A 24,018-nucleotide genomic window follows, 5' to 3' on the forward strand; every position below is an offset into this window, starting at 1 on the left:
GTGCAGTATTTATCAAGCATGGCACTACCTAAGCACTTTGAATTCTGCACCTTAGAATGGTGGATAACACAGTAATACCACCAGTGGCATCTGCCACTTAACGGGGTGGCACAAAAAAAAACCTTACCTGCACCGAACAGAGATAGGTTTGTCTCCTCCGTCCTCATCCGGAAGCACAGACTCCCCTCAGCCAATCACGACGTTGCTGTCACCAGCATGACAGCAGCGTTGTGATGGTGTGAGCGGCCTGCTTCGGCGCTCACACAGGTTGTAGAACCCTGTGCCCATTCACCTCCAGGGTGTGTAATATAGCCGGGAGGAGAAACGAAGAGTGCACGCCTGTTTGGCCGGCCCAACACGGCCGGCCAAATAGACATGTGCACTTATGGTGCACTCACCATTCCTCCTCCAGCCACATCCATTCCCCTCCTGCCCCGCCTCGCCCCTCCCTAACCTGTCCGAGCTAAAAATAAAATGATAATAACACTCCGTTATTATCATTTTATTTTTCCTTCTGATGCAAGCAGTGGGGCAACGCTCTTCCACCTTAGCGGAGGAGCCCCCGCTGAATACCACGTTTCCCCCATTTCAAGCAGAGCTGACAAGGAGGTGGTGTTTCCCTACTCATTTTCCCAAAGACGAATTTGTGCAGGGAAAAAGGTGCAGAATGTTTATGCCAATTGTAATCCTGATCTGGGGTCTTGAAAAGAGGGTCTTGGTTTCAAGCTCTGTCCTCAGGGTCACACTATAATACACCTGTCCATGTCACTGTTCACAGACATTCCACAATAAAACGCCTACTCTTTACTAATTGGGTAATATACAGATAAAGGGGGTCATTCTGACCCTGGCGGTAATTACCGCCATGGCGGAGGTCGGCGGTAGCACCGCCAACAAGCTGGCGGTGCACCGCTGGGCATTCTGACCGCGGCGGTTCAGCCGCGGCCAGAAACGGAAAGTCGGCGGTGTCCCGCCGACTTTCCGCTGCCCTTGAGAATCCTCCATGGGGATTCTGACACCCCCTACCGCCATCCAGTTCCTGGCGGTTCTCCCGCCGGGAACAGGATGGCGGTAGGGGGTGCCGCGGGGCCCCTGGGGGCCCCTGCAGTGCCCATGCCAATGGCATGGGCACTGCAGGGGCCCCCGTAAGAGGGCCCCAAAAAGAATTTCAGTGTCTGCCTAGCAGACACTGAAATTCGCGACGGGTGCAACTGCACCCGTCGCACCTTCCCACACCGCCGGCTCAATTCTGAGCCGGCGTCCTCGTGGGAAGGGTGTTTCCCGCTGGGCTGGCGGGCGGACTTTCGGCGGTCGCCCGCCAGCCCAGTGGGAAAGCCAGAATGACCGCCGCGGTCTTTCGGCGGGAACCGCGTGGCGGGCGGCGACCGTCGTCCGCCGCGGTCAGAATGACCCCCAAAGTGTGATTTATTGGCCGACGGTTGCATTTACCATTATTTCTATGAAAAAACAATCACGTTTCTTCTGTGAGATGTGCTTAATTTGTACTGGTGGTTGTAGATGGTGACCACTGGGACTTCATTATCAGAATTTGACCCAGAGCAAAAGAAAGAGGGAGGGAGGAGGGGGTGCGGGGAGAGATGGGGAGAGAGAGAGAGGGAAATGGGAGAAGAGGAAGATGAGAAAGCAGGGATGAGATCCGTGAAATTGCAGGAGTGAGATCAAGAGGTAGAAAGCTTGGGGTGGTACAAAGAGGCATGAGGTGGAATTAAGACTAGGCAGCCTTGGTACTCAACAATTGCGTCCTCTTTCCCCCACGCCTCTCCCACCCACCTCTGCTCCCTCCCCCTCCATCTGCGCTATAAACAGTTCAATTCTGAAGAGGCATCTGAGGACGTAGCTGCTCCTTCTGCAGGGTCAGCGGGGGTGTTCCTATAGCTGAGGGCAGCCTAGCATTCCACCCACAGCCCCCTGCACAATCTGCAGCGCTCCAGACGCCCACATGTGGCATCTTTTCAAAGAGAAGTCCTACGCAGGGCGCACAGCACAACACAGAGCATCACCACGTGCAGCCCCGGCCATGGACAGGGGAGCCTGTAAAAACATGGCGAGGGGACGCTGAACATGTGGCTAGCCGGGGGCGCAACTGACCAATTGGAGGTAATCCATTGTCTCCTCCAAAAAAAGTGTTTTTTTATGTCAATTACATGCGTAACTGCTGCGAGTGTCTGTCGCTCTCAGTTTTAACACAGTGGAGTTTTGGACTGCAGCTGTTCTTATGGTCTGGCTTGACAGCATAACTGTCGCCGGACACATATGTGAGCATCCCTAGAAAGGGGCTTTGTCTCCGCCCACATGGGAGTCAGGAGTACATGTTTCCACTGGGCAGAAGTTGGGTGCTTCCAAAAAAAAGTGCTTGCCTCCAAAACAGATGTGATCATTTTGTTTACTTATCCAGTTGCCTGAAGCTGCCATTTCAGGGGCCAACACAAGACACACTAATGCTATTAAGGTGTTTTAGATAAGTAGATAATTTATGGTGGTTTTCTCTGGGAGCAGCTAGACGGAGGAGGGCAGTCATTAAACTCCATGGATCTTTAGGTCTGTCTTAACAATACCTTCACACGCCAAACCTATTGGCATTGGCAATGCTTGTTTTAGTGTTGTTGGCTTTTTTGTCTACTGCCAGTGTGCTGAGCCCTCAGTTTAATGACAGTGGGATTGGGCCATCTGCCAGCATCTGGGGCCCTCAGTTTTAGTGACAGTGGGGTTCTGGATTATTTCTAGATTGTGTAGCCCTCGTTTTAGTGTTGTTGGCATTTTTGTCTGCTGGCAGTGCGCCGAGCCACAACTTTAGTAACAGTGGGGTTCTGGCCGGTTGCCTGTGTCTGGGGTCCTTAGTTTTAAGGACACTGGTGTTCTGACCTGCTGCCAGCATCTTGGTTCCTCAGTTTTAATGAAAGTGGGGTTCCGGCCGGCTGCCAGCATCTGGGTCCCTCAGTTTTAATGAAAGTGGGGTTCTGGCCTGCTGCCAGCACCTGGGTCCCTCAGTTTTAATGACCTTGCGGTTCTGGCCTGCTGCCAGCATCTGGGTCCCTCAGTTTTAATGAAAGTGGGGTTCCGGCCTGCTGCCAGCATCTGGGTCCCTCAGTTTTAATGAAAGTGGGGTTCTGGCCTGCTGCCAGCATCTGGGTCCCTCAGTTTTAATGACCTTGGGGTTCTGGCCTGCTGCCAGCATCTGGGTCCCTCAGTTTTAATGAAAGTGGGGTTCTGGCCTGCTGCCAGCATCTGGGTCCCTCAGTTTTAATGATCTTGAGGTTCTGGCCCGCTGCCAGTGCCTGGGACACTCAGTTGTAATAGCAGTAGGATTCTGGATTGCTGCTAACGTGTGACTCTCATTTTAGTGTTGTTGGCATGCTGAGCTGCCGGTATCTCAGGCCGTCTGTGGGCATTTAGATTCTGAACTGCTGGCAGTGTGCGGAGCCCTCGATTTTTATGGTAGAATGATCCTGGCCTGCTGCCAGCTTCTGTGGCCCTCAGTTTTAATGACCTTGGCATTGTAGCTTGCAATCGGCCTCTGGACCATCAGTATTTCTAGCATTGGGATTCCGGACTGATGCCAGAATATGAAGCTCTCCGTTTTAATGGTGTGACGAATAGTTAAATATTTTTCCCCAAATAAGAACACTAGGAGATCATGGTTATGAGTTGGGCTGAAGTTTTGACATCAGAAGTTTTAACTTTTAAGAAGTGGAAGAAGGTAGATTTGTAAATAAAAGTTTTGTTTTAGAATCATATTGTTTTACTGATTGTTCTGCATTTCATAGACGCAAAAATTAGACCTAATGTATATGTGTTGTGTAACAAACACCCGTTAGTGCTTTTTATTCAGTGATGGTTTTATATATTGTATGGCTTACGTTCATAAGCTGAAACAATAAACTCTGATTTGACTTGGTGTGGCGAATCAGGCTGCTTGCATATGGAGCCCGCAGTTTTAATGGCCTTGTGAGTTTGGTTTCCTGCCTGTAACCACTGTATAATGATCTTGGAACTCTAGCCTGTTATCAGGGTCTGGGGGCGTCAGTTTCGAAGGTGAATTCTGGCCTGCTGCCATCGTCTGGGGCCATCAGTTTTGATAGTGTTGGGATTCGGATGGGATTTGTGCCACCAGTTTTAATGGCCTTGGAATTATGGCTTTTTGCCTGTAACCTCTATTTTAATGGCCTTGAAAGCATGTCTTCCTACCTGCAACCTCTGTTTTTGTAGCCTTGTAGTTTTTTTCTGCTACCGGCAGCATCTGAGGGTTTTGGGAATCTTGTCTGCTGCAAGTGCTTGGAGTCGCCAGTTTTAACGCTTCCCACCTGCGCCGAGTCTCCATTTTAATGGCAGCGGATTTCTGATATGATGGTGCTACAGGGAACTCTCAGATTTAAAGACAGCCAAGCAAGCTGTATCTCGAATGCTATTGGTGTCTTAAACCGACCTCATTTTTTGGGAACAGGGGTATGAAACTATCACCACTATGTGGGGCCGGAGTGCCTCGGCCATCAGATTTAATGTCCTGGTGGTCGGCTCCTACGAAACACTTTAGACTCCTGCACTTATGTGTTTTTGCTTTTATAAATAAATTAAGCAGTAGTGAACTCCTCTGCCAGTTTATACAGAAACAAGAACCAGGCTACCGGGGGTTAAACAGGGAAGTGAGTTAATATCTGACTGCTCGAAGTTAAAAACTAGTGACACTCAGTAACACAGTCTATTGGAGCAAACAGTACACTGAACACAGTAACAGCAGCCATTTCCAATTCACCAGGGACACCTGGTTCGCACGCCTAGTGTTTCAGTTAACAACCTAATGACTTGTGGGAGTTGCAGTCCTGGTTTACTTCGAGAAGACTAAAGCCCACATTTCTACTGATTTGTGGACAGAAAGCCCAGGACTAGAAGTATGACATGTATGCATCTTCATAATCACCTGATCTCTACTATCCATCTCAGTGGTGTTTCAGGGAAAAAAAATAAAGTAGCCTGGAATAAATCGTCAGAATTTTAATTTCTAATCATCGTCATAAAGTGTCAATTTCATGTAGAATGGTCTACACACAAGCAGCAGTGGATGGATGTGGGGCTTTGGGTTTGTCAGTGGCCATGTCCTACAGCTAAACCACTAGAGGTACACAAGTTGCTGAGGGAGCACACCCCAGGCTGCAAACAGCCTTCAGCCAGGCATACACATAACCCACTGCTGATGCCCATCTCCTGCTGCTCTAGGTGCCTATTCCCCACCGCACACATCCCTATCTGCTAACTCCCTAGTATTCAGCACCAGTTTCAACAGAGAGTTCTAATGAACAACCACAGAGGAAACATGTTGTATTTAAGACAAAAGTTTGCCACATGTGAAGACCATTTGTTGGAATAGGAGTTCTTCAATTTAAACCCTTTCTCGCAGAGCAGGCTGAAGTAAATGAGCATTGAGATGTTAATGCAGGCATGAAACAAGAGGGTTACAATGTGAGGGGAGGTGTGGGCTTTTAGTAATTTGAGGCAGAATTTATTTATAAAAGGTCTAAAAATAGTCAAAGAGGGGGACGTTGCTTAAGGACAGCTTCTTCAGTTCACATCTGTTTACTCAGCCTAACCATATTCTCATTCGCTTAATAGTTCCCTCACTTTAAAATAGTAACATTTTGTTAGACCAATATACAGATTCACTGAAAAATCAAAGGTTAAATTGACATTATACTTAGGTATGTGTTAATAAGATCTTAGTGTACGTTAAAAATTAAAACAAGAAATTCACTGTAAAAAACAAAGGGTGAAGTTGTGCTATAGTTAGGTGTTGTAATAAGGTCAAAAGTAAAGTTTAAAACCAAAAGTCCTCTGAAATTCACCAGTTACAGATTATTGAGTGAACACTAACTTGTGCCCCGCCTTGTGTTATTTATGGCCTCACATTTTACATCACTCACAATGTGAAATAACAGCACTGGTAGCATCAGTGGACATCTCAAATAACATATATTAAGGCTCCGTCCTCTATGGTTTGTGAACTTGAGATAATTCAACATGCTACTCCTGTGCAAGAGTGTGCTGAAGGGGCAGGGGGTGGCTGTAAATGGATTAAAGAGGCTCAAGATGGCTTCAGGATCACGCTGCCTCTGTATTCCATGCTCGCACATTTAATTGCCGCAGCCAATTGTTTCACAGGAGAGCTTTGAGCACCACACATTTTTATTTACAAATTAAGCACTGGCAGTGACGTAGTGTGGAGTGGTGAAGAGTAGAGTGGAGTAGGGTAAAATGAAGTGTGCATAGTGTGGTAGTGTACTGCCATTACAGACAACACATTTTCAATTGAAATAACCATTACATTTGCACAGACATACAGTTTCACTGCTGAAAGTATACAGTGCACAAACGATAATGTATGGAAATGGCATCACCTTATGAATTGATGTGTTTAAATTATATTAAAATATTTGTTTCCACCACACTTCAGAATTACCAAAAATGTGCTTCAGTTCTGCTTTACTAACTCATATATATTATAAAATATCTGCACAGTTTATTTACAGACATTTAAATATTGCTGTGTGGTGGAACAAAAATAACATTGCACAGCCTGCCAGTCAGCACACCCACAGTAGCCAGCATGATTGTCACATAAATCCTCTCACTTAGAAGTCAGAAAATGAAAAGTAAACCCCAAGTTCCCTGGAAGACAGAGTCTTTGATTGCACAGCAAATGTGACAAAAAGAATATTCAAAGACCTGTTTACAGAAATCCAGTACTGGTGCAAGAATACAGTAAATAGGCTATGGGCAAGGGAAGGGACAAACTCAAGTTGGACAGCCTAAAACAAATAAATCCAGCCAATGGAAAGCAAGCAAATGTCAGTTACAAACCCAATGGTAAGCAATGGGCGGAATGCATTTGCTGGGAACATTTCCGAATGCATCCAAGATGTTGTTAGCAAACTAAACAGCTGTGCTGTCTAGTAGGCATCAACCTAAAAAGTAGTGCTTCGAAAGCAAGAACTGGAAGCATAGAAGTCAGTCATTCAACCGGGATGGTGTGATGATATGCTCCATGTGAGGGATAAACCAAAGATTGACAAGCTGGGACAATAAGAAGAAGCAGGCAAATGAGTGATAAGAAAGTCTACCAATGGTAAGCAGCAGGAGAGTTCCAAGTCCCTGTTCGTTCTTCATAAGCCCACAGTACGTATTTCGCAACCAGACAGTGCGCTGTCTGATAGGCTAAACCTAAGAATGTGCTTAGAAATTCCAAAATGCAAAAAAATCAGAAGTGGATCAAAATGTCACATGTGAAATCAGCACACGGGGATACCCCGGTGGAAAAGTAATCTTTCTCCTGTCATGTTCAGGGTCTATAATGGTTATGTCTGTGTAGCTCCTGTGTGGTGCACTTTAACCAGTATTTAGTCGGAACAGACACAAGCAGCACCAGACCAGGGGCTTAGCTATGACTAGAGTACCAGCTGTAGTGGAATCAGGGAACTCTGGGGCCATCCGAACTCCTATTGCAATTTAATGTGTAAACCCCGTGGCAGCCTCCCTGTCACTTCCCCTGAGCGCTTCATAGTAAAGGGCTTCTGAGCTTCTCCGAATCTGACATGACGTTTTTGTGGGGCTTAAGATAGGAACAGAGCAGCAAGCAGGGAAATGCGGCAATCCCCTGCAGCAACATTTCACGCTGAGGCCTAAACAGGGCCAAGGATAAACTAGAAAAAAAAAACAGGGCCGAGGATAAACTAGAAAAAAAAATCATTTTCTCTGAATGCTCTAGACCCAAAGGCATACATGTCAACATTTAAGAAAATAATGGGAGATTAAAAAAAAAAAATCGGGAGAATGTGCCACCCCCACCCCCATTGCTTTCAGTTGAAGCAGACGCAATGTCGGGCGGGAGACAGACAAAATTAAGCCATTTTGAGCTTAAAAAATCGGGAGTCTCCCGCCTGAATGGGGTCTACTTGCATTTATGCAAAAGCGGCGCGCGGCTAAAGCTTTGTCCTTGCAAACCAGGCACCAAAGCTCCCCAGTGAGCCGGTGTCACGTGTCGCCAGCTTCTGCTTCAGAGCTTTGCATCTTTGTACTTTCGACCCCACGTTATAGTCCCAGAATGCAAGGCGTTTTTGGGGGGCTAAAAAGGCAGGGCGCCCCCTGGCAGCTACAGGGTGTACATGTTACGTCCACGGATGGCCTGATTTCTCTCCCCAGCATTTCCCCATCCGGTGCCACCCTATTTATTTCCTCTCACTTCTGACCCGCACTGGTCTCGAGTCAGAGGTCAAGACCTCGCGTGCTAGGAGCAGGCGCCCGCTGAAGAGGTCACCCCTCTCCCGCAGTTTTTCTTCTGGACTCTTACTTTCTGAACTGTTTACGTGTTTAAAACTGAGATTCATTCAAGAAGTGTGTGGAGACCGGCAACAGAAACCGAGTAAACAGTTTTAATGCTTCCCAGCCCTTCAAGTATTAAGAAGAAACAGCCAGGGAACTGGCGAGAGTGAGCGGCCTCTTGCTGAAACTTGGGAGTGATGCGCCCTTAAGGTCACCATTTTAATTCCTATAGCGCTTCATACCGACTTCTGCCAACCCTAAGCGCTGTAAACCACAGATGTTAATTTTGCTTAATATATGGTATTAAAATAACCAGTCTCGGGAGGAGAAAAAGGCGAGTTTTGCCGGTATCCCCACTCGTGATTTTCAGATCAATGAGTTTGTCTGGCAGTCCTTCACCTCGCTGAGCCATACTGCCCAGTCAACCTTTCAAATCTTTTGCACAAACGGATTATCGGGTCTTTGGTGGAGTACACTGTTAAGGTAGGAAGTGTAAAAAGAAGTCTGTCTGACTCTTTCCCAACCCTGCCAGCCTTTCAGAGACATCAACCCACCAGGAAGTCTCCGAATTTGTCAACTTGCAATACAGGCTTTCAGAAGAAGAGCGCGTGTCTGCACAGCAAACATCTAACCCTGCTGGCACCTATTGTCTGCTACTTTAGGGAAAAACATATTGAGGCGGGTTGATACTACTACTTCTACTAATAATAGTACGGTTTTTCTATGTCAGGATCTCAAGGCCAGCCGCCGTGGAGCATGTGCCTAAGAATAACCAATGAACACTTTTTTGTAGCGCTTGCGGCTTCACGGGGTGCAGCCTCAATCGTTTTAGAGTGCTGCCTTACACCCAGGTGTTTTATTACCCACCTCACTGGTACTCAACGTGTGCTCCGGGGATTGCACGGCACCAACCCACTGAGCTATAATCTCGTACCTGTATTGCGAGGCTGATACGACAGTATATTCGGAATGTGGAGACGCTCCCCAGGAAGCAGGCGCTCATGCGGACATAGCTGGGCAGTGAGACAGACCAGTGTACAAAACAGAGGCAAGCGCCCCACTCCAGGCGCTGCACTGGGCCCTTCTCTTCACTGAACGAGAGGCCCACGGATTAATGACGTGCGCGTGATTGCACACGTATTAATTGGATGTGACCAAGGTGCAACCGCACGTGCTTGGCGGAATGATCGGGATGGAACCGACTGCACGTGCATTGCCAGGATGGCACGGGATGAAACTGACCACGTGCATTGTCAGAATGGCACGGGCAGGAACCAACGGAACGTGCCGTGATGGGACCAACTGCACGTGCATTGCCAGGATGGCACCCGTGTGCAATTGCCTGCACATATTGTCATGATAGCAGCATGGTGCAATCGACTGCAAATATATCGACAGAATGGCAACAGAGTGCAATTGACTGTAACTGTATTGACATGAGGGCAGCAGGTGCAATAGACTGCACATATATTACCAGGGAGGTAACAAGGCGCACATGACAGCACATATATTGTCAGGGGTGGTGAGCTGTGTTCAGTTGTCTGCACATATATTGCCAGGACGGCACCATGGTAATATTGACTAAACATGCATGGTGCCATCAGGGAGATATTGACTGCACGCGTATACCTGTCACGATGGCGCCAGGGTGCAATTGACTGCACTTCCATAATCATGTTGGCATCATGGAATTATTGACCGGACATACACTATTAGGATGGCATCAGAATGCTATTGACTGCATACACATTGCCGACCTGGCATCGGGGAGATATTGGCTGCACATACATCTGCTGCAAGAGTTACCTACAGGAGTGTACAGGCCACTGCACTACACTGGTTGCAGTTCCCGATACAGCTGCGGATTTGCTTTGCGTGCAGTTCTATGCCAAGGCTTGGCTCCGTACACAGTTTCCAGTGGAATAGAGGGAACACTTTAGACACTGGGTGCAGATGTATTCACACCGGCGGCACCCCAACAAGTGGAAGGCCCACTGCACCCTAATTAAGTAAGTCTTTTACTAGCCAACCAGTGACAGCAAGGCCCATTTTCTTTGCTTGCAGAAGGGCCCCTGGCACTCTTTACCACCTGCTTTAAAGTTCTAAGTACCTCCTCGATGTCATATCGTATACACAACAAGCACATTGCAGCGGGTGGCACCAAAGGACCACACTAGTATTTTATTTATTTATTTATTTGTGAAGTGTGACTCTGATGCAATCCTGAATGAAGTATAGACACTAAAATGAGGATGTTCGCCTAAAAAGGCATGGTCCTTACCAGGTGCGGCCCCTCCACTATGGCGGAGGAACATCGCCCCACTGACGAAAAGCAGAAAAATAAAGGGATGATAAAAGTATTTTATCATCTCTTCATTTTTCTGACTTCGTAGGGCAGGGCCACCCTCCACCACGTCAACTGGAGGAGGAGTGCTATGTGCGCTTCTAAGTGTGTGTATTAGTTTGGCCGGCCGTCTGAGGCCAGCCAAACTGACATGCGCACTTAGAAACTCTCCACCCAGCTGTATTTTACAGCCGGGTGGAGACCAAGCGCAGTGCCATCATGGTTGAAGATAATCTCTTCTCCCTTCACTGTGTTTTGTTGGCAGAGTGGTTGAGAATTATCTCTGTTTCGCTCCTTTATGTTCTTATAACCTTGACCGATACCCTTCGTTGATCAAAAAATTGTGGTTTTTGGAGGGTCCTTAGCCAATTTTATCCTTCTTTTCTCTCTCCTATTTTTTTCTGTGTGTAGGATTGAATTCATTCCTACTTTCTTTGAACCACAGCACAGATCTCCAATTAAGATCTCCGGCAGAGTGCTCCCTTGTGGTGGGCCAGTCAGACATTGCAGCGCCGGTCTGACGAGGAGCAAGCCCTATAATGAAGCATGACATCCATCGGATGTGTGAGGGCATTTGCTTCTAGGTATAGAAGTGCCTAGTGGAGTTCATTACACATTTTTTCTGGAACAGTGTACTCTTATGTATTGTAAGATTGCTGGGGAGCCAGTGCTGGTGTCCCACCGAATCCTGGGACACCACAAGAAGACCGTAGGAGCAACGCGGCAGGAGGCAGCGACGGAAAAAGAGTACTTTTTTATTTTTGTAATATTTTTCTCCCTGTCTCCCCTCCTCCCCACGTCCCTCCCTTTGAGATTTGTGGCAGCCGCCACAGCTCCTACAGGTTACACACACATATGGCTGCAGCGAGAGCTCAACCCACTGAACTACCCTTGTGGGACTGTAGCCTGAAGCTGGCAGGTTACACGCACATCTATGCAGCAGGCTCGTTTAGGCCCTGATTGTCAAACCGGATGTGCTGCGGTGCCGCATGGGAGGCCCTTGGGAGCGTGCTTATTAATGGTGCAGCAGGGGGTGTTCGGGCCCGCCACACCACCCTACAAAAAGGACTGACTCTTACTATGCAACCAGGTGGAAGGAGGGTCAACTTCCTCGCTTGCACTAGTTCCCACCATGACACTCTTCCCACGTCACTACAAACTGAATAAAGAGGAGACCAGTGCGTCGTGAGGTCACTTTCTTTCTGGACGGTGAATGAATCCCAAAGCACGTGCCAAGGTTGCAGCGCCCACTCCTTACAGTTACCAGGAGACGTGGTTTCTGCTGCAGGCTCACGGTATAGAAATAAAGGCACCCAGACCAAGGTTAGAGTGCAGCTGACTGTACAGTTGTTGGATGGATAAGGCCCGAAAGCAACTGGCTGCGTGACGTATTGGTGGAAGTGCCATGGTGCTATTTAAAGTAATGGTGTTGGCAAGGTCAAAGTGCTTCAAAGTGTACCTGTGGCACTTTAGTTCATCTCAGTGCAGGACATGCACTAACTTATACATACATAACTTAAAACATGTTTTAGTACTGACTGAACCAACTAGACAGGTCGCATCCATCCAGCCACCCGCCATCAGTGGCGGAAGGCAACCCTGTGGAGGGATTTAGATTTTGCAATTTTGTAAGTATTCTGTTTCTTTGATTTTTAAAAGCCTTTCTATCTCATAACATTGGGGGGTCGGGCTCACCAGTTGTGACCTACCCGCAGACCTTCGCTGTAGGAACACAAACGCACGGAGCTACCTTTCGAGATCGTCAGTGGAGAGTCGCAGCCTGTACCCACTTCCGGCTGCGGTCGGATGAGAGGCCCCCGAGGCTAATGTTAGTCTGCGGCTCTTACCTTCATGATGCTGTTGGTGGCTCTGTTGTGGGTCCTCTCGCCAGAGCTGTCCCGGCTGCTCCTGCCGGACCGAGGGCTGTCCTCGGAGCACCTCCCATTGCGGACTCCTTCCCTCCGGGCCCGGGCCGGGGAAAGGAAGGCCCCTGGGGACTCCGGGGGCTCCGGGGTGCCCAGTAGCCCGGCCTGCGATGGGGAGAGCAGTCCGTCTGCCACCGCGGCTTCAGATCCCAGGCTGCGTCCATTGGCCATGCTCAGAGTCCGGCAATCTCCAGTGATGGGGGGCTCATTGTCAGAGGCGCAGGAGGCGAGGGGCGGTGGGGGCAGGGTGACGAGGAACCAGGAGAAGTTACGGGGGAGGGGTGGAGGGCACTGATCGAGGCGGAGGGGGCAATACCCAAAAGATCTCAGAGTAAGGAGACTGTGTGCCCCTGCTAAGGGGTTCAGGGGCTAGGCCAGGGCTGGAAGGGTGTGAGTTAACGACTAGAAGTGGAGGGCTCAGGCGACACTGGCCAGGGAATGGTGGGTGAGGGGGGCTGTCCAGGGGTGCAGTGAGCGGTCACTAAGTTTCGAGGGGGATCTGACCAGGACTGAAAGGCAGAAGAGGGCACTTCCCAGGGAGTAGAGGGGTGTAGTGGGCACTGAACAGTTGGGAAAGTGGCACTGGCCCGGGGGTACTGTCCAATGGCGGGGGTTGCCCTGCGCACGGACCAGGGTGCACGGTGTCGGGGGAGGACACAGGCCGGTGTTTCAGGGACAGTGATTTGGGGTGCAGGGGGCAGTGACCGTTCAGGGGGCTGCAGCCAGGTGATGCAGGTACACTAGCCAGGTGAGCAGGGGGCAGGCAGGGGCAGATGTGGCCGGAGCAGCAGGACGCAAAGTCACCGAGTGCCTTGGGTGCAATAAACTGACGAGGGGAGTTGGGGAACTAACCAGCTAGTGAAAGCGGAGCGGGCAGTGGCCCTACCCAAGGAGGGCTATGAAAGTACCCTAGAACAGCAGCACCCCGCAAGCTCCAGGGGTGCCAGGACGCACCTGCCTCCCAGGTCTCCAGCCCGCAGCAGCCGACCTCCGGGGACTGCTTCTCCCGGCTCCAGTGCGGCTACTGCCGGGTCCGGGTCCCCTCCTCTGCCGACTCAGCCGCTCTCTGCCCTGCTCTGTCTGCACACAGGGCTTCCTCCTCCCCTCGGCTCCCCTCCCCTCCTCCTCCTCACCACACGTGCCGCTGCTCTGGGTGATTCTCACAGCTGCTGCACCAGAGACAGCCGCGGTCTGCGCCGGAGACTGCTGCTGCAGAAGAGACCCCAGCTGCAGCCCCACCAGAGACATCAGCTGCCTGTACCAGGTGCTGCTACCGCGTAAGAGAGCTCAGCTGCCGGCAGCAGAGGCAGGTCCTGCATGCACCAGACGGCTGTTGCAGAAGAGACCGCAGAATCTGCAGCCGAGATGGCTGCTGCAGAAGAGACCCCAGCTGCTGCCCCACCAGAGACATTCGCTGCCTGTACCAGGTGCTGCTACCGCGTAAGAGAGCTCAGCTGCCGGCAGCAGAGGCAGGCCCTGCATGCACCAGACGGCTGTTGCAGAAGAGACCGCAGAATCTGCAGCCGAGATGGCTGCTGCAGAAGAGACCGCAGCTGCTGCCCCACCAGAGACATTCGCTGCCTGTACCGGGTGCTGCTACCGCGTAAGAGAGCTCAGCTGCCGGCAGCAGAGACAGCTCCTGCATGCACCAGACGGCTGTTGCAGAAGAGACCGCAGAATCTGTAGCCGAGATGGCTGCTGCAGAAGAGACCGCAGCTGCTGCACCGAGACTGCTGCTGCAATAGAGGCAGCCGCTACCTGCACCAGGCACTGCTACCGCGTAAGAGATCTGTTGCCAACACCATGGATAGCCGCAGTCCGCACCAGACTGCTATTGCAGAAGAGTCCGCAGCATCTGCACCCGAGACAGCTGCTGCAGAAGAGACCTCAGCTGTTGCACCTGAGCCTGCTGGTGTACTAGAGACAGCCGCTACCTGCACCAGGCACTGCTACCGCGTAAGAGATCTCAGCTACCCGTACCAGAGACAGCCGCTGCCTGCAGTAGACTGCTATTGCGGAAGAGAACTCAACACCCGAGAGTGCTGCTGCGCAAGAGACCTCAATAGCGAGCACCAAGGACTGCTGCTGCACAATGTACTGCACCTATGTGCAATGGAGGCTGCAGAAGAGATCTCAGGTGCTGTATGCGAAGCCCAGCTGCTGCAAAAGAGACCCCAGCAGCCAGCAACAGGGACAGCAGCTGCCTGCACCTGAGACTGCTGCTGCACTTGAGACTGTTGCTGCACAAAATATCACACCAGCTAGCAAAAGAGATGTCTTCTGCTTACACCAGGGATTACTGTTGCACTCGTGCACTCGAGACCCCAGATCAAGCAACCTAAACAGCTTCTGTACAAAAGACTTCAGTAGCCGGTACCAGAGACAGGCGCTAGCTACACCAGGGACTGCTTCTGCTCAATGGACTTCATCTGTCTGCAATGGAGACTGCGCAAGAGACGTCAGGTGCTGCACAGAATTCCTCATCCGCCTCCAACAGAGACAGTCACTACCTGCACCAGTGACTGCTTTGCACTTGAAACCTCAGCACTCAGCATCAAACAGTCGCTGTTTGCAGCAGAGACAGTTGCTACTGAGCAGACTTCACCTGTTTCCACCGCATTCTGCTGCTGCACGAGAGGCCTCAACTAGTTCACATGAAGCTTCAGCTGCCAGCGGCAGATACAGCCACTCACTGCAGAAGAGACCGCCACTGTTGTATGTGGGACCCCAGTTACCTGCATCAGAGATTGTTGCTTCACAAGAGACTTCACTTTCTGTATGTGAGATCTCATCTGCCTGCAACAAAGACAGCTGCTATCTGCACCCGAGGCTGCTGCATGTGAGACCTCTGCGGTGGCACCAGAGACAGCTTCTGCACAGTAAAATACTTCACCTTCCTGCACAGGAGAATGCTGCTGCACAACAGACTTCAGCTACTGCACAAGAGACTTCAGCTGCTGCAAAAGAGACTGCTGCTACTGCATCAGAAGCAGTTGCCACTGCATCAGAGATTGCCCATGCACGAGGGACTGCTTCTGCACAGGGGGTGCTGCTAAAGCAGGTAGTGCTGCTATGTCAGACACTGCTTCAGCATTAGATAGAGACAGTGAGATTACTCTGGGGAGACAACTGGCTTGGTGATTCGTGCTTCACCAGAAACAGCTGCTGTATTAGGCACTGCTGCTGCATTAGATGCTGCTGCATTAGACACCGCTACTGCATTGGATACTACTGCTGAATTAGATACTGCCTCTGCATCATACACTGCTGCATTAGACACTGATTAGATACTGGTGCTGCACCAGAAGCTGCTGATGCATTAGACACTGCTGCTGCACTGGATGCTGCTGCTGCATTAGACACTGCTGCTGCACCCAAAGCAGCTACTGCATTGGATACTGCCCCTGCCCCAGAAACCGCTGCTGCATTACACACTGCCAGTGCACTCGACACTGCCACTGCACCAGAAGCTGCTGCTGCATTAGACACTGCTGCTGATTAGACTCTGCTGCTACATTAGATACTGATGCTGCATTAGACACTGCTACTGCATTGGAGACTGCTGCTGCAATTGAAGCTGCTATTTAAGTAGATGCTGCTGCTGATTTAGATACTGCTGCTGCCCCAGAAACTGCTACTGCATTGGATATTGCTGCTACACCAGAAGCTGCTGCTCCATTGGACGCTGCTGCTGATTAGTCACTGTTGCACACTGCTTCTGTGTTAAATACCGCTGTTGCATTAGATACTGCTGCTGCATCAGATACTACTGCTGAGTAAAGACTGCTGCTGCATTAGGCACTGTTCCTGCATTAGACACCGCTACTGCATTTGATACCGCTGCTGATTAGACACTGCTGCTGCATTAAATACTGCTGCTTCAACATATATTGCTGTTGCATTAGACACTGCTGCTTCATTAGATACAGCTGCTAATTAGACACTGCTGATGCATTAGATACAGCCACTGATTAGACACTGCTGCTTCAGCAGATATTGCTGCTGCATTAGACGCTGCTGCTGCATTATATAAAGCTGCTGATTAGACACTGCTACTGCATTAAATACTGCTGCTTCAACAGATATTGCTCCTGCATTAGAAACTGCTGCTTCATTAGCTACTGCTCCTGCATTAGACACTGCTACACCAGACTGCTCCTGCATTAGATACTGCTGCTAATTAGACACTGCTGATGCATTAAATACTGCTGATTCAGCAGATATTGCTGCTGAATTATACACTGCTGCTTCATTAGATACCACTTCTGCATTAGACACTGCTGCATCAGACACTGCTGCATTAGATAATGCTGCTGATTAGATACTGCTGCTGCATTAAATACTGCTTCTTCAACAGCTATTGCTGCTGTATTAGACACTGCTGCTTCATTAGGTACAGCTGCCAATTAGACACTGCTGCTGCTGCATTAGATACTGCTCCTGTATTAGACACTGGTGCTTCAACAGATATTGGTGCTGCATTAGACACTGCTTCTGCATTAGATGCAGCTGCATTAAATGCCGGTGCTAATTACACACTGCTGCATTAGATACTGCTGCTTCAAGAGATGCTGTTGCTGCATTAGGCACTGCTGCTGCATTAGTTACTGCTGCTGTACTGGATATTACTGCTACTGCATATTTGCCTGCAGCTGTACTCGTGTCAGCTGCTGCACAAACTGGCACTGCTGCACACTGACTGCTGCAATATTAGAGACCAATGGTGCCCCAGAGGTTGCTGCTGAACCGTGCATTGCAGCTCTATTAGGCACCACTGCTGCTATAAAAAGGATGCCTATTGCAGGAAGGGCTGCAGGTACACTAAGGGCAACTGTTGCATGAGCTATTTAAGATTAATCACAGAGAACTGCTATAGAATAGCCAGCTGCTGCACAAGAAACATCTGCTGACTAAAGACTGCTGCTGTGCCTGGGCTGTGTCTGCTTGTGCACAAAATACTGATGCTGCACTAAAGTCTACTGCTGCATCAGGAGGTCTCCTTTAAAAAAGAGTGCTCTTTTACCAGGATTTGCTGGTACAGCAGAGACAGCTCCCAGAGACTGCTGCTGCAGTAGCAATACTGGCAGTTTTAGGGACTGCTGCTACAACCTACAATACTGCAGTACAAGAGACAACTGCATGTACTGATGCAGAGACCACTGTCGCCAGAGCATACAGCACTGCTTTACCAGAGGCAACTATACTTGAAACTGTTGGCATGATCAGGACTGGTGTGGTGCTACAGTCTGAGACTGGTGCTACATCCAGGACAACTGCTGCTGCACCAGAGACTGCTGCTGCACCACTGGCTGTCTTACCACAAAGTGCACTTTGCACTAAACACTCTTGTACAGGTGTGACGACCGCTGCCTCACCAAAGCCTGTTGCAGCACAAGAAACAGCTGCTGCACTAGGGCTTGTTGCAGCACAGAGCGGTACTAGGGGTTTATGCTACACGACGGTCTGGTGTCATGCTGCAGGATACTGATTCAACACAAGAGACTGCTGCTGCTGTAGAAGCATGTGCTATGATGAGGACTGCTATCATGCAAACTACCAATGCAGCACAACACACTAGTGCTGGACTAGAGGCCGGTGCTAGGGCGAGGTCTTGTGTAACACAAGCTACCTCTGCAGCACTAGAGACGCTGCTGCACTAGAGTCCGGTGCTATGACGAGGACCGGTGTCACACAATCTACTGCTGCAGCACAAGAGACAACTGCTGCACTAGAGACTGTGCTCTGACAAGGACTAGTGTCATGCAAACTACCAATGCTGCACTAGAGGCCGGTGCTAGGACAAGGGCTGGTGTAACACAAGCTATCTCTGCAGCACAAGAGACTACTGCTGCACTAGAAGCCAGTGCTATGACGAGGAGCTGTGTCACGCAAGCTACTGCTGCAGCACAAGAGACAACTGCTGCACTAGAGACTGTGTGGTATGACGAGAACTGGTGTCATGCAAATTACCAATGCAGCACAAGAGACAGCTGCTAAACCGGAAACTGGTCCTAGGATGCTTGTTTCTGGTCCAGGGAGGACCTGGCTTGGCAGTTCGGGCTGGACTGTTCCCATGACTGATTTGCAAATGGCTGGCTCCAAACTGGGGTGGCGTGGTGAGCAAAAAAAAAAGATGGTTGAAACCCAGATCTTTGGGACTGGGGGTGAATGTTTGGATTGTTCAGCATACTGTCCATCATCTGTTATTTTTTCATTTGTCCTCCCAAGTGGGAAGGGTATGCCCAGAGGGGGGTCCCGTGCTCACTGCGCCACTTGATTCAAGCTAGCCTAGCTGATGAAGGGTATTACCCTGAAACCAGTCCCAGGATGCTTGTTTCCGGTCCAGGGAGGACCTGGCTTGGCAATTCAGTCTGGACTGTTCCATGAGGAACAGGGTCAAGACTGATTTGCATATGGCTGGGTCCAAACTGGGGTGACGTGGTGAGCAAAAAAAGATGGATTAAAGCCAGATCTTTGTTACTGGGGTTGAATGTTTGCATTTTTCAGCGTTCCGTCCATCATCTGTTCTTTTTGCATATGACAAGGACTGGTGTCACACAAGATACCACTGCAGCACAAGAGACAGATGGTGCACTAGAGACCACTGCTATGATGAGGACTGGTGTCACACAAGCTTATGTCACAGCACAAGAGACTACTGCTGCATTAGCGGCCAGTGCTATGATGAGGACTGGTGTCACGCATGCTTCTACTACTACAGCACAAGAGACAACTGCTGCACTAGAGTCTGGTCCAATGAGGAGGACCTTTGTCACTCATTCTACTGCTGCAGCAGAGGAGACTACTGCTGCACTAGAGGCCGTGCTATGAGGAGGACCTTTGTCACACAAACTACTGTGGCAGCACCAGAGACAATTGCTGCAATAGAGACCGGTGTTATAAAGAGGCCTGGTGTCATGCAACCTGCTGCTGCAGCAGAAGACAAAACTGCTGCACTAGAGGCTGGTGCTATGACAAGGACTGGTGTCACGCAAGGTACTGCTGCAGCACAAGAGACATATGCTGTACTAGAGGCCGGTGCTATGACGGAGACTGGTGTAACGCAACCTATAGCTGCAGCAAAAGAGATAGGAGCTGCTCTAGAGGCTGGTGCTATGACAAGGACTGCTGTCATGCAAGCAATCGCTGCAGCACAAGAGACAACTGCTGTACTAGAAGCACGTGCTATGATTAGGACTCATGTCACGTAAGCTACTGCCGCAGGAGACAACTGCTGCACTAGAGACTGTGCTATGACAAGGACTGGTGTCACACAAGATACCACTGCAGCAGAAGAGACAGCTGCTGCACTAGAGCCTGTGCTACGACAAGGACCACTCTCACGCAAGCTACCGCTGCAGCACAGGAGACAACTGCTGCACTAGAGGCTAGTGCTATGATAAGGACTGGTGTCACGCAAGGTACTGCTGCAGCACAAGAGACATATGCTATACTAGAGGCTGGTGCTATGACGGAGACTGGTGTAATGCAGCCTATAGCTGCAGCAAAAGAGACAGCAGCTGCTCTAGAGGCCGGTGCTATGACAAGGACTGCTGTCATGCAAGCATCCGCTGTAGCACAAGAGACAACTGCTGCACTAGAAGCACGTGCTATGATTAGGACTCATGTCATGTAAGCTACTGCGGCAACACAAGAGACAACTGTTGCACTAGAGACTGTGCTATGACAAGGACTGCTGTCACGCAAGCTACCACTGCAGCACAGGAGACAACTGCTGCACTAGAGGCTGGTGCCATGAGGACTGGTGTCAACTACAGCTGCAACACCAGAGACAACTGCTGAGCTACAGGCCGGTGCTATGACCAGGACTGGTGTCACGCAAGCTACCCCTGCAGCACAAGAGACAACTGCTGCACTAGAAGCACATCCTATGACGAGGACTGGTGTCACACAAACTACCGCCGTAGCACAAGAGACAACTGCTGCATCAAAGGCCAGTGCTATGACAAAGACTGGTGTCTCACGAGCTACTGCTACTATGAGCAAGATCTTTGTTACGCAAACTACTGCTGCAGCATAAGAGACAACTGCTGCACTAGAAGCATATGCTATGACGAGGACTGGTGTCATGCAAACTACCAATGCAGCACAACAGACCAGTGCTGCACTAGAGGCCGGTGCTAGGACGAGGACTGGTGTTACAGAAGCTACTGCTGCAGCACAAGAGGAAACTGCTGTACTAGAGGCCGGTGCTATGAGGAGGACCTTTGTCAAGCAAACCATTGCGGAAACACACAAGACAACTGCTACACTAGAAGCCGGTGTTATAAAGAGGACTGGTGTCACGCAACCTATTGCTGTAGCACAAGAGGCAACTGCTGCACTAGAGGTTGGTGCTATGACAGGTACTGGTGTAACGCAAGCTACAGCTGCAGCAAAAGAGACAGCGGCTGCTCTAGAGGTCAGTGCTATGACGGGGACTGGTGTCACGCAACCTATTGCTGCAGCACAAGAGGCAACTGCTGCACTAGAGGTTGGTGCTATGACAGGTACCGGTGTAACGCAAGCTACAGCTGCAGCACAAGAGACAGCAGCTGCTCTAGAGGTCAGTGCTATGACGGGGACTGGTGTAACGCAGCCTATAGCTGCAGCAAAAGAGACAGCAGCTGCTCTGGAGGCCGGTGCTATGACAAGGACCGCTGTCACTCAAGCAACTGCTGCAGCACGAAACAACTGCTGCACTAGAGACTGTGCTATGACGAGGACTGGTGTCACGCAAGGTACTGCTGCAGCACAAGAGACATATGCTGTACTAGAGGCCGGTGCTATGACGGAGACTGGTGTAACGCAACCTATAGCTGCAGCAAAAGAGACAACTGCTGCACTAGAGGCTGGTGCTATGACAAGGACTGGTGTCACGCAAGGTACTGCTGCAGCACAAGAGACATATGCTGTACTAGAGGCCGGTGCTATGACGGAGACTGGTGTAACGCAACCTATAGCTGCAGCAAAAGAGATAGGAGCTGCTCTAGAGGCCGGTGCTATGACAAGGACTGCTGTCATGCAAGCAATCGCTGCAGCACAAGAGACAACTGCTGCACTAGAAGCACGTGCTATGATTAGGACTCATGTCACGTAAGCTACTGCCGCAGGAGACAACTGCTGCACTAGAGACTGTGCTATGACAAGGACTGGTGTCACACAAGATACCACTGCAGCAGAAGAGACAGCTGCTGCACTAGAGCCTGTGCTACGACAAGGACCACTCTCACGCAAGCTACCGCTGCAGCACAGGAGACAACTGCTGCACTAGAGGCTGGTGCTATGAGGAGGACTGGTATCAACTCCAGCTGCAACACCAGACAAAACTGCTGCGCTACAGGCCGGTGCTATGACGAGGTCTGGTGTCACGCAAGCTACCCTTGCAGCACAAGAGACAACTGCTGCACTAGAAGCACATCCTATGACGAGGGCCGGTGTCATGCAAACTACCACTCTAGCACAAGAGACAATTGCTGCACTAGAGGCCGGTGCTATGACAAAGACTGGTGCCACACAAGCTAATGCCGTAGTACAAGAGACAACTCCTGCAATAGAGGCCTGTGCTATGACAAGGGCTGGTGTCACGCAAGGTACCGCTGCGAGGACTGGTGTCACGCATGCTACTGCTTCAGCAGAGGAGAATACTGCTGTACTAGAGACCGTGCTATGAGGAGGACTGGTGTCACGCAAGCTACTGCTGCGAGAACTGATGTCACGCAAGCTATCGCTGCGAGGACTGGTGTCACGCAAGCTACCGCTGCGAGGACTGGTGTCACGCATGCTACTGCTGCAGCAGAGGAGACTACTGTTGCACTAGAGGCCGTGCTATGAGGAGTATCTTTGTCACGCAAACTACTGCAGCAGCACAAGAGACAACTGCTGCACTAGAGACTGGTGTTATAAAGAGGACTGGTGTCACGCAACCTATTGCTGCAGCACAGTAGGCAAGTGCTGCACTAGAGGCTGGTGCTATGACAAGGACTGGTGCCACACAAGATACCACTGCAGCGCAAGAGACACTTGCTGCACTAGAAGCATGTGCTATGGTGAGGACTGGTGTCATGCAAACTACCAATGCAGCACACCAGACCAGTGCTGCACTAGAGGCCGGTGCTAGGACGAGGACTGGTGTCACACAAACTACTACTGCAGCACAAGAGGAAACTTCTGCACTAGAGGCTGGTGCTATAAGGAGGACCTTTGTCAAACAAACTACTGCGGAAGCAACCAAGACAAGTGCTACACTCGAATCCAGTGTTATAAAGAGGACTGGTGTCACACAAACTATTGCTGCAGCACAAGAGGCAACTGCTGCACTAGAGGTCGGTGCTATCACAGGGATTGTTGTAAAGCAAGCTACATCTGCAGCACAAGAGACAGCGGCTGCTCTAGAGGTCAGTGCTATGACGGGGACTGGCGTAACGCAAGCTACCGCTGCAGCACAAGAGACAACTGCTGCACTAGAGGCCGTTGCTGGTACGAGGACCGGTGTCACGCAAGCTACCACTGCAGCACAAGAGACAACTGCTGCACTAGAGACTGTGCTATGAGGAGGACTGGTGCCATGTAAGCTGCCACTGCAGTACAAGAGACAACCGTTGCACCAGAGGCCAGTGTTATGACAAAGATTGGTGTCACGCAAGCTACTGCTACAGCACAAGAGACAAATGCTGCACTAGAGGCCAGTGCTATGATGAGGATTGGTGTCACACAAGCTACTGCTGCAGCACAAGAGACAGCTGCTGCACCAGATCCTGACGCTATGATTAGGATTGGTGTCACACAAGCTAATGCCACAGCACAAGATACAACTGCTGCACTAGGGGTTAGTGCTATGATGATGACTGGTGCCACACAAGATACCACTGCAGCACAAGAGACAGCTGCTGCACTAGAGGCAGGTGCTATGATAAAGACTGGTATCACACAAGCTCATGCCACAGCACAAGAGACAGCTGCTGCACCAGAGGCCGGTGCCATGGCGAGGACTGGTGTTACACGAGCCAATGACACAGCACGAGACACACCTGCTGCACTAGAGGCCGGTGCTATGACGAGGACTAGTGTCACGTATGCTACTGCTGTAGCAGATGATACAACTGCTGCACTAGAGGCCGGTGTTATAAAGAGGACTGGTGTCACGCAACCTATTGCTGCAGCACAGAAGGCAAGTGCTGCACTAGAGGCTTGTGCTATGACGAGGAGTGGTGTCACACGAGCTACTGTTGCAGCACAATAGACAGCTGCTGCACTAGAATACTGGTGCTATGACGGGGACTGGTGTAATGCAAGCTACAGCACAAGAGACAACTGCTGCTCTAGAGGCCGGTGCTACGACGAGGATTGCTGTCAAGCAAGCTACAGCACAAGAGACAACTGCTACAGGACTGGTGTCATGCAAGCTACTGCAACAGCACA

General features: G+C 50.3%; 1 protein-coding gene across 3 annotated transcripts in view; it reads right to left on the reverse strand.

Annotated features, from left to right (window-relative positions):
- LOC138299441 (inactive phospholipase C-like protein 2) overlaps window positions 1-13,698 on the reverse strand; it is a 469,418-nt gene extending 455,720 nt beyond the window's left edge. The window contains exon 1 of one of the 3 annotated variants that reach the window (XM_069237682.1): window positions 13,552-13,698. Coding sequence is in view for 1 of the 3 variants with exons in the window: in XM_069237680.1 (XP_069093781.1) it covers window positions 12,520-12,768 (249 nt within the window). In the remaining 2 variants the exon portion in view is untranslated. Of the gene's footprint in view, window positions 1-12,519 lie in introns of all 3 variants that reach the window. The other 2 variants (XM_069237681.1, XM_069237680.1) reach the window with 2 other exon arrangements.
- Window positions 13,699-24,018: the final 10,320 nt, after the last annotated feature.

This window comes from Pleurodeles waltl, chromosome 6 (genome assembly GCF_031143425.1).
Source record: "Pleurodeles waltl isolate 20211129_DDA chromosome 6, aPleWal1.hap1.20221129, whole genome shotgun sequence".
Classification (NCBI taxonomy): Eukaryota; Metazoa; Chordata; class Amphibia; order Caudata; family Salamandridae; genus Pleurodeles; species Pleurodeles waltl.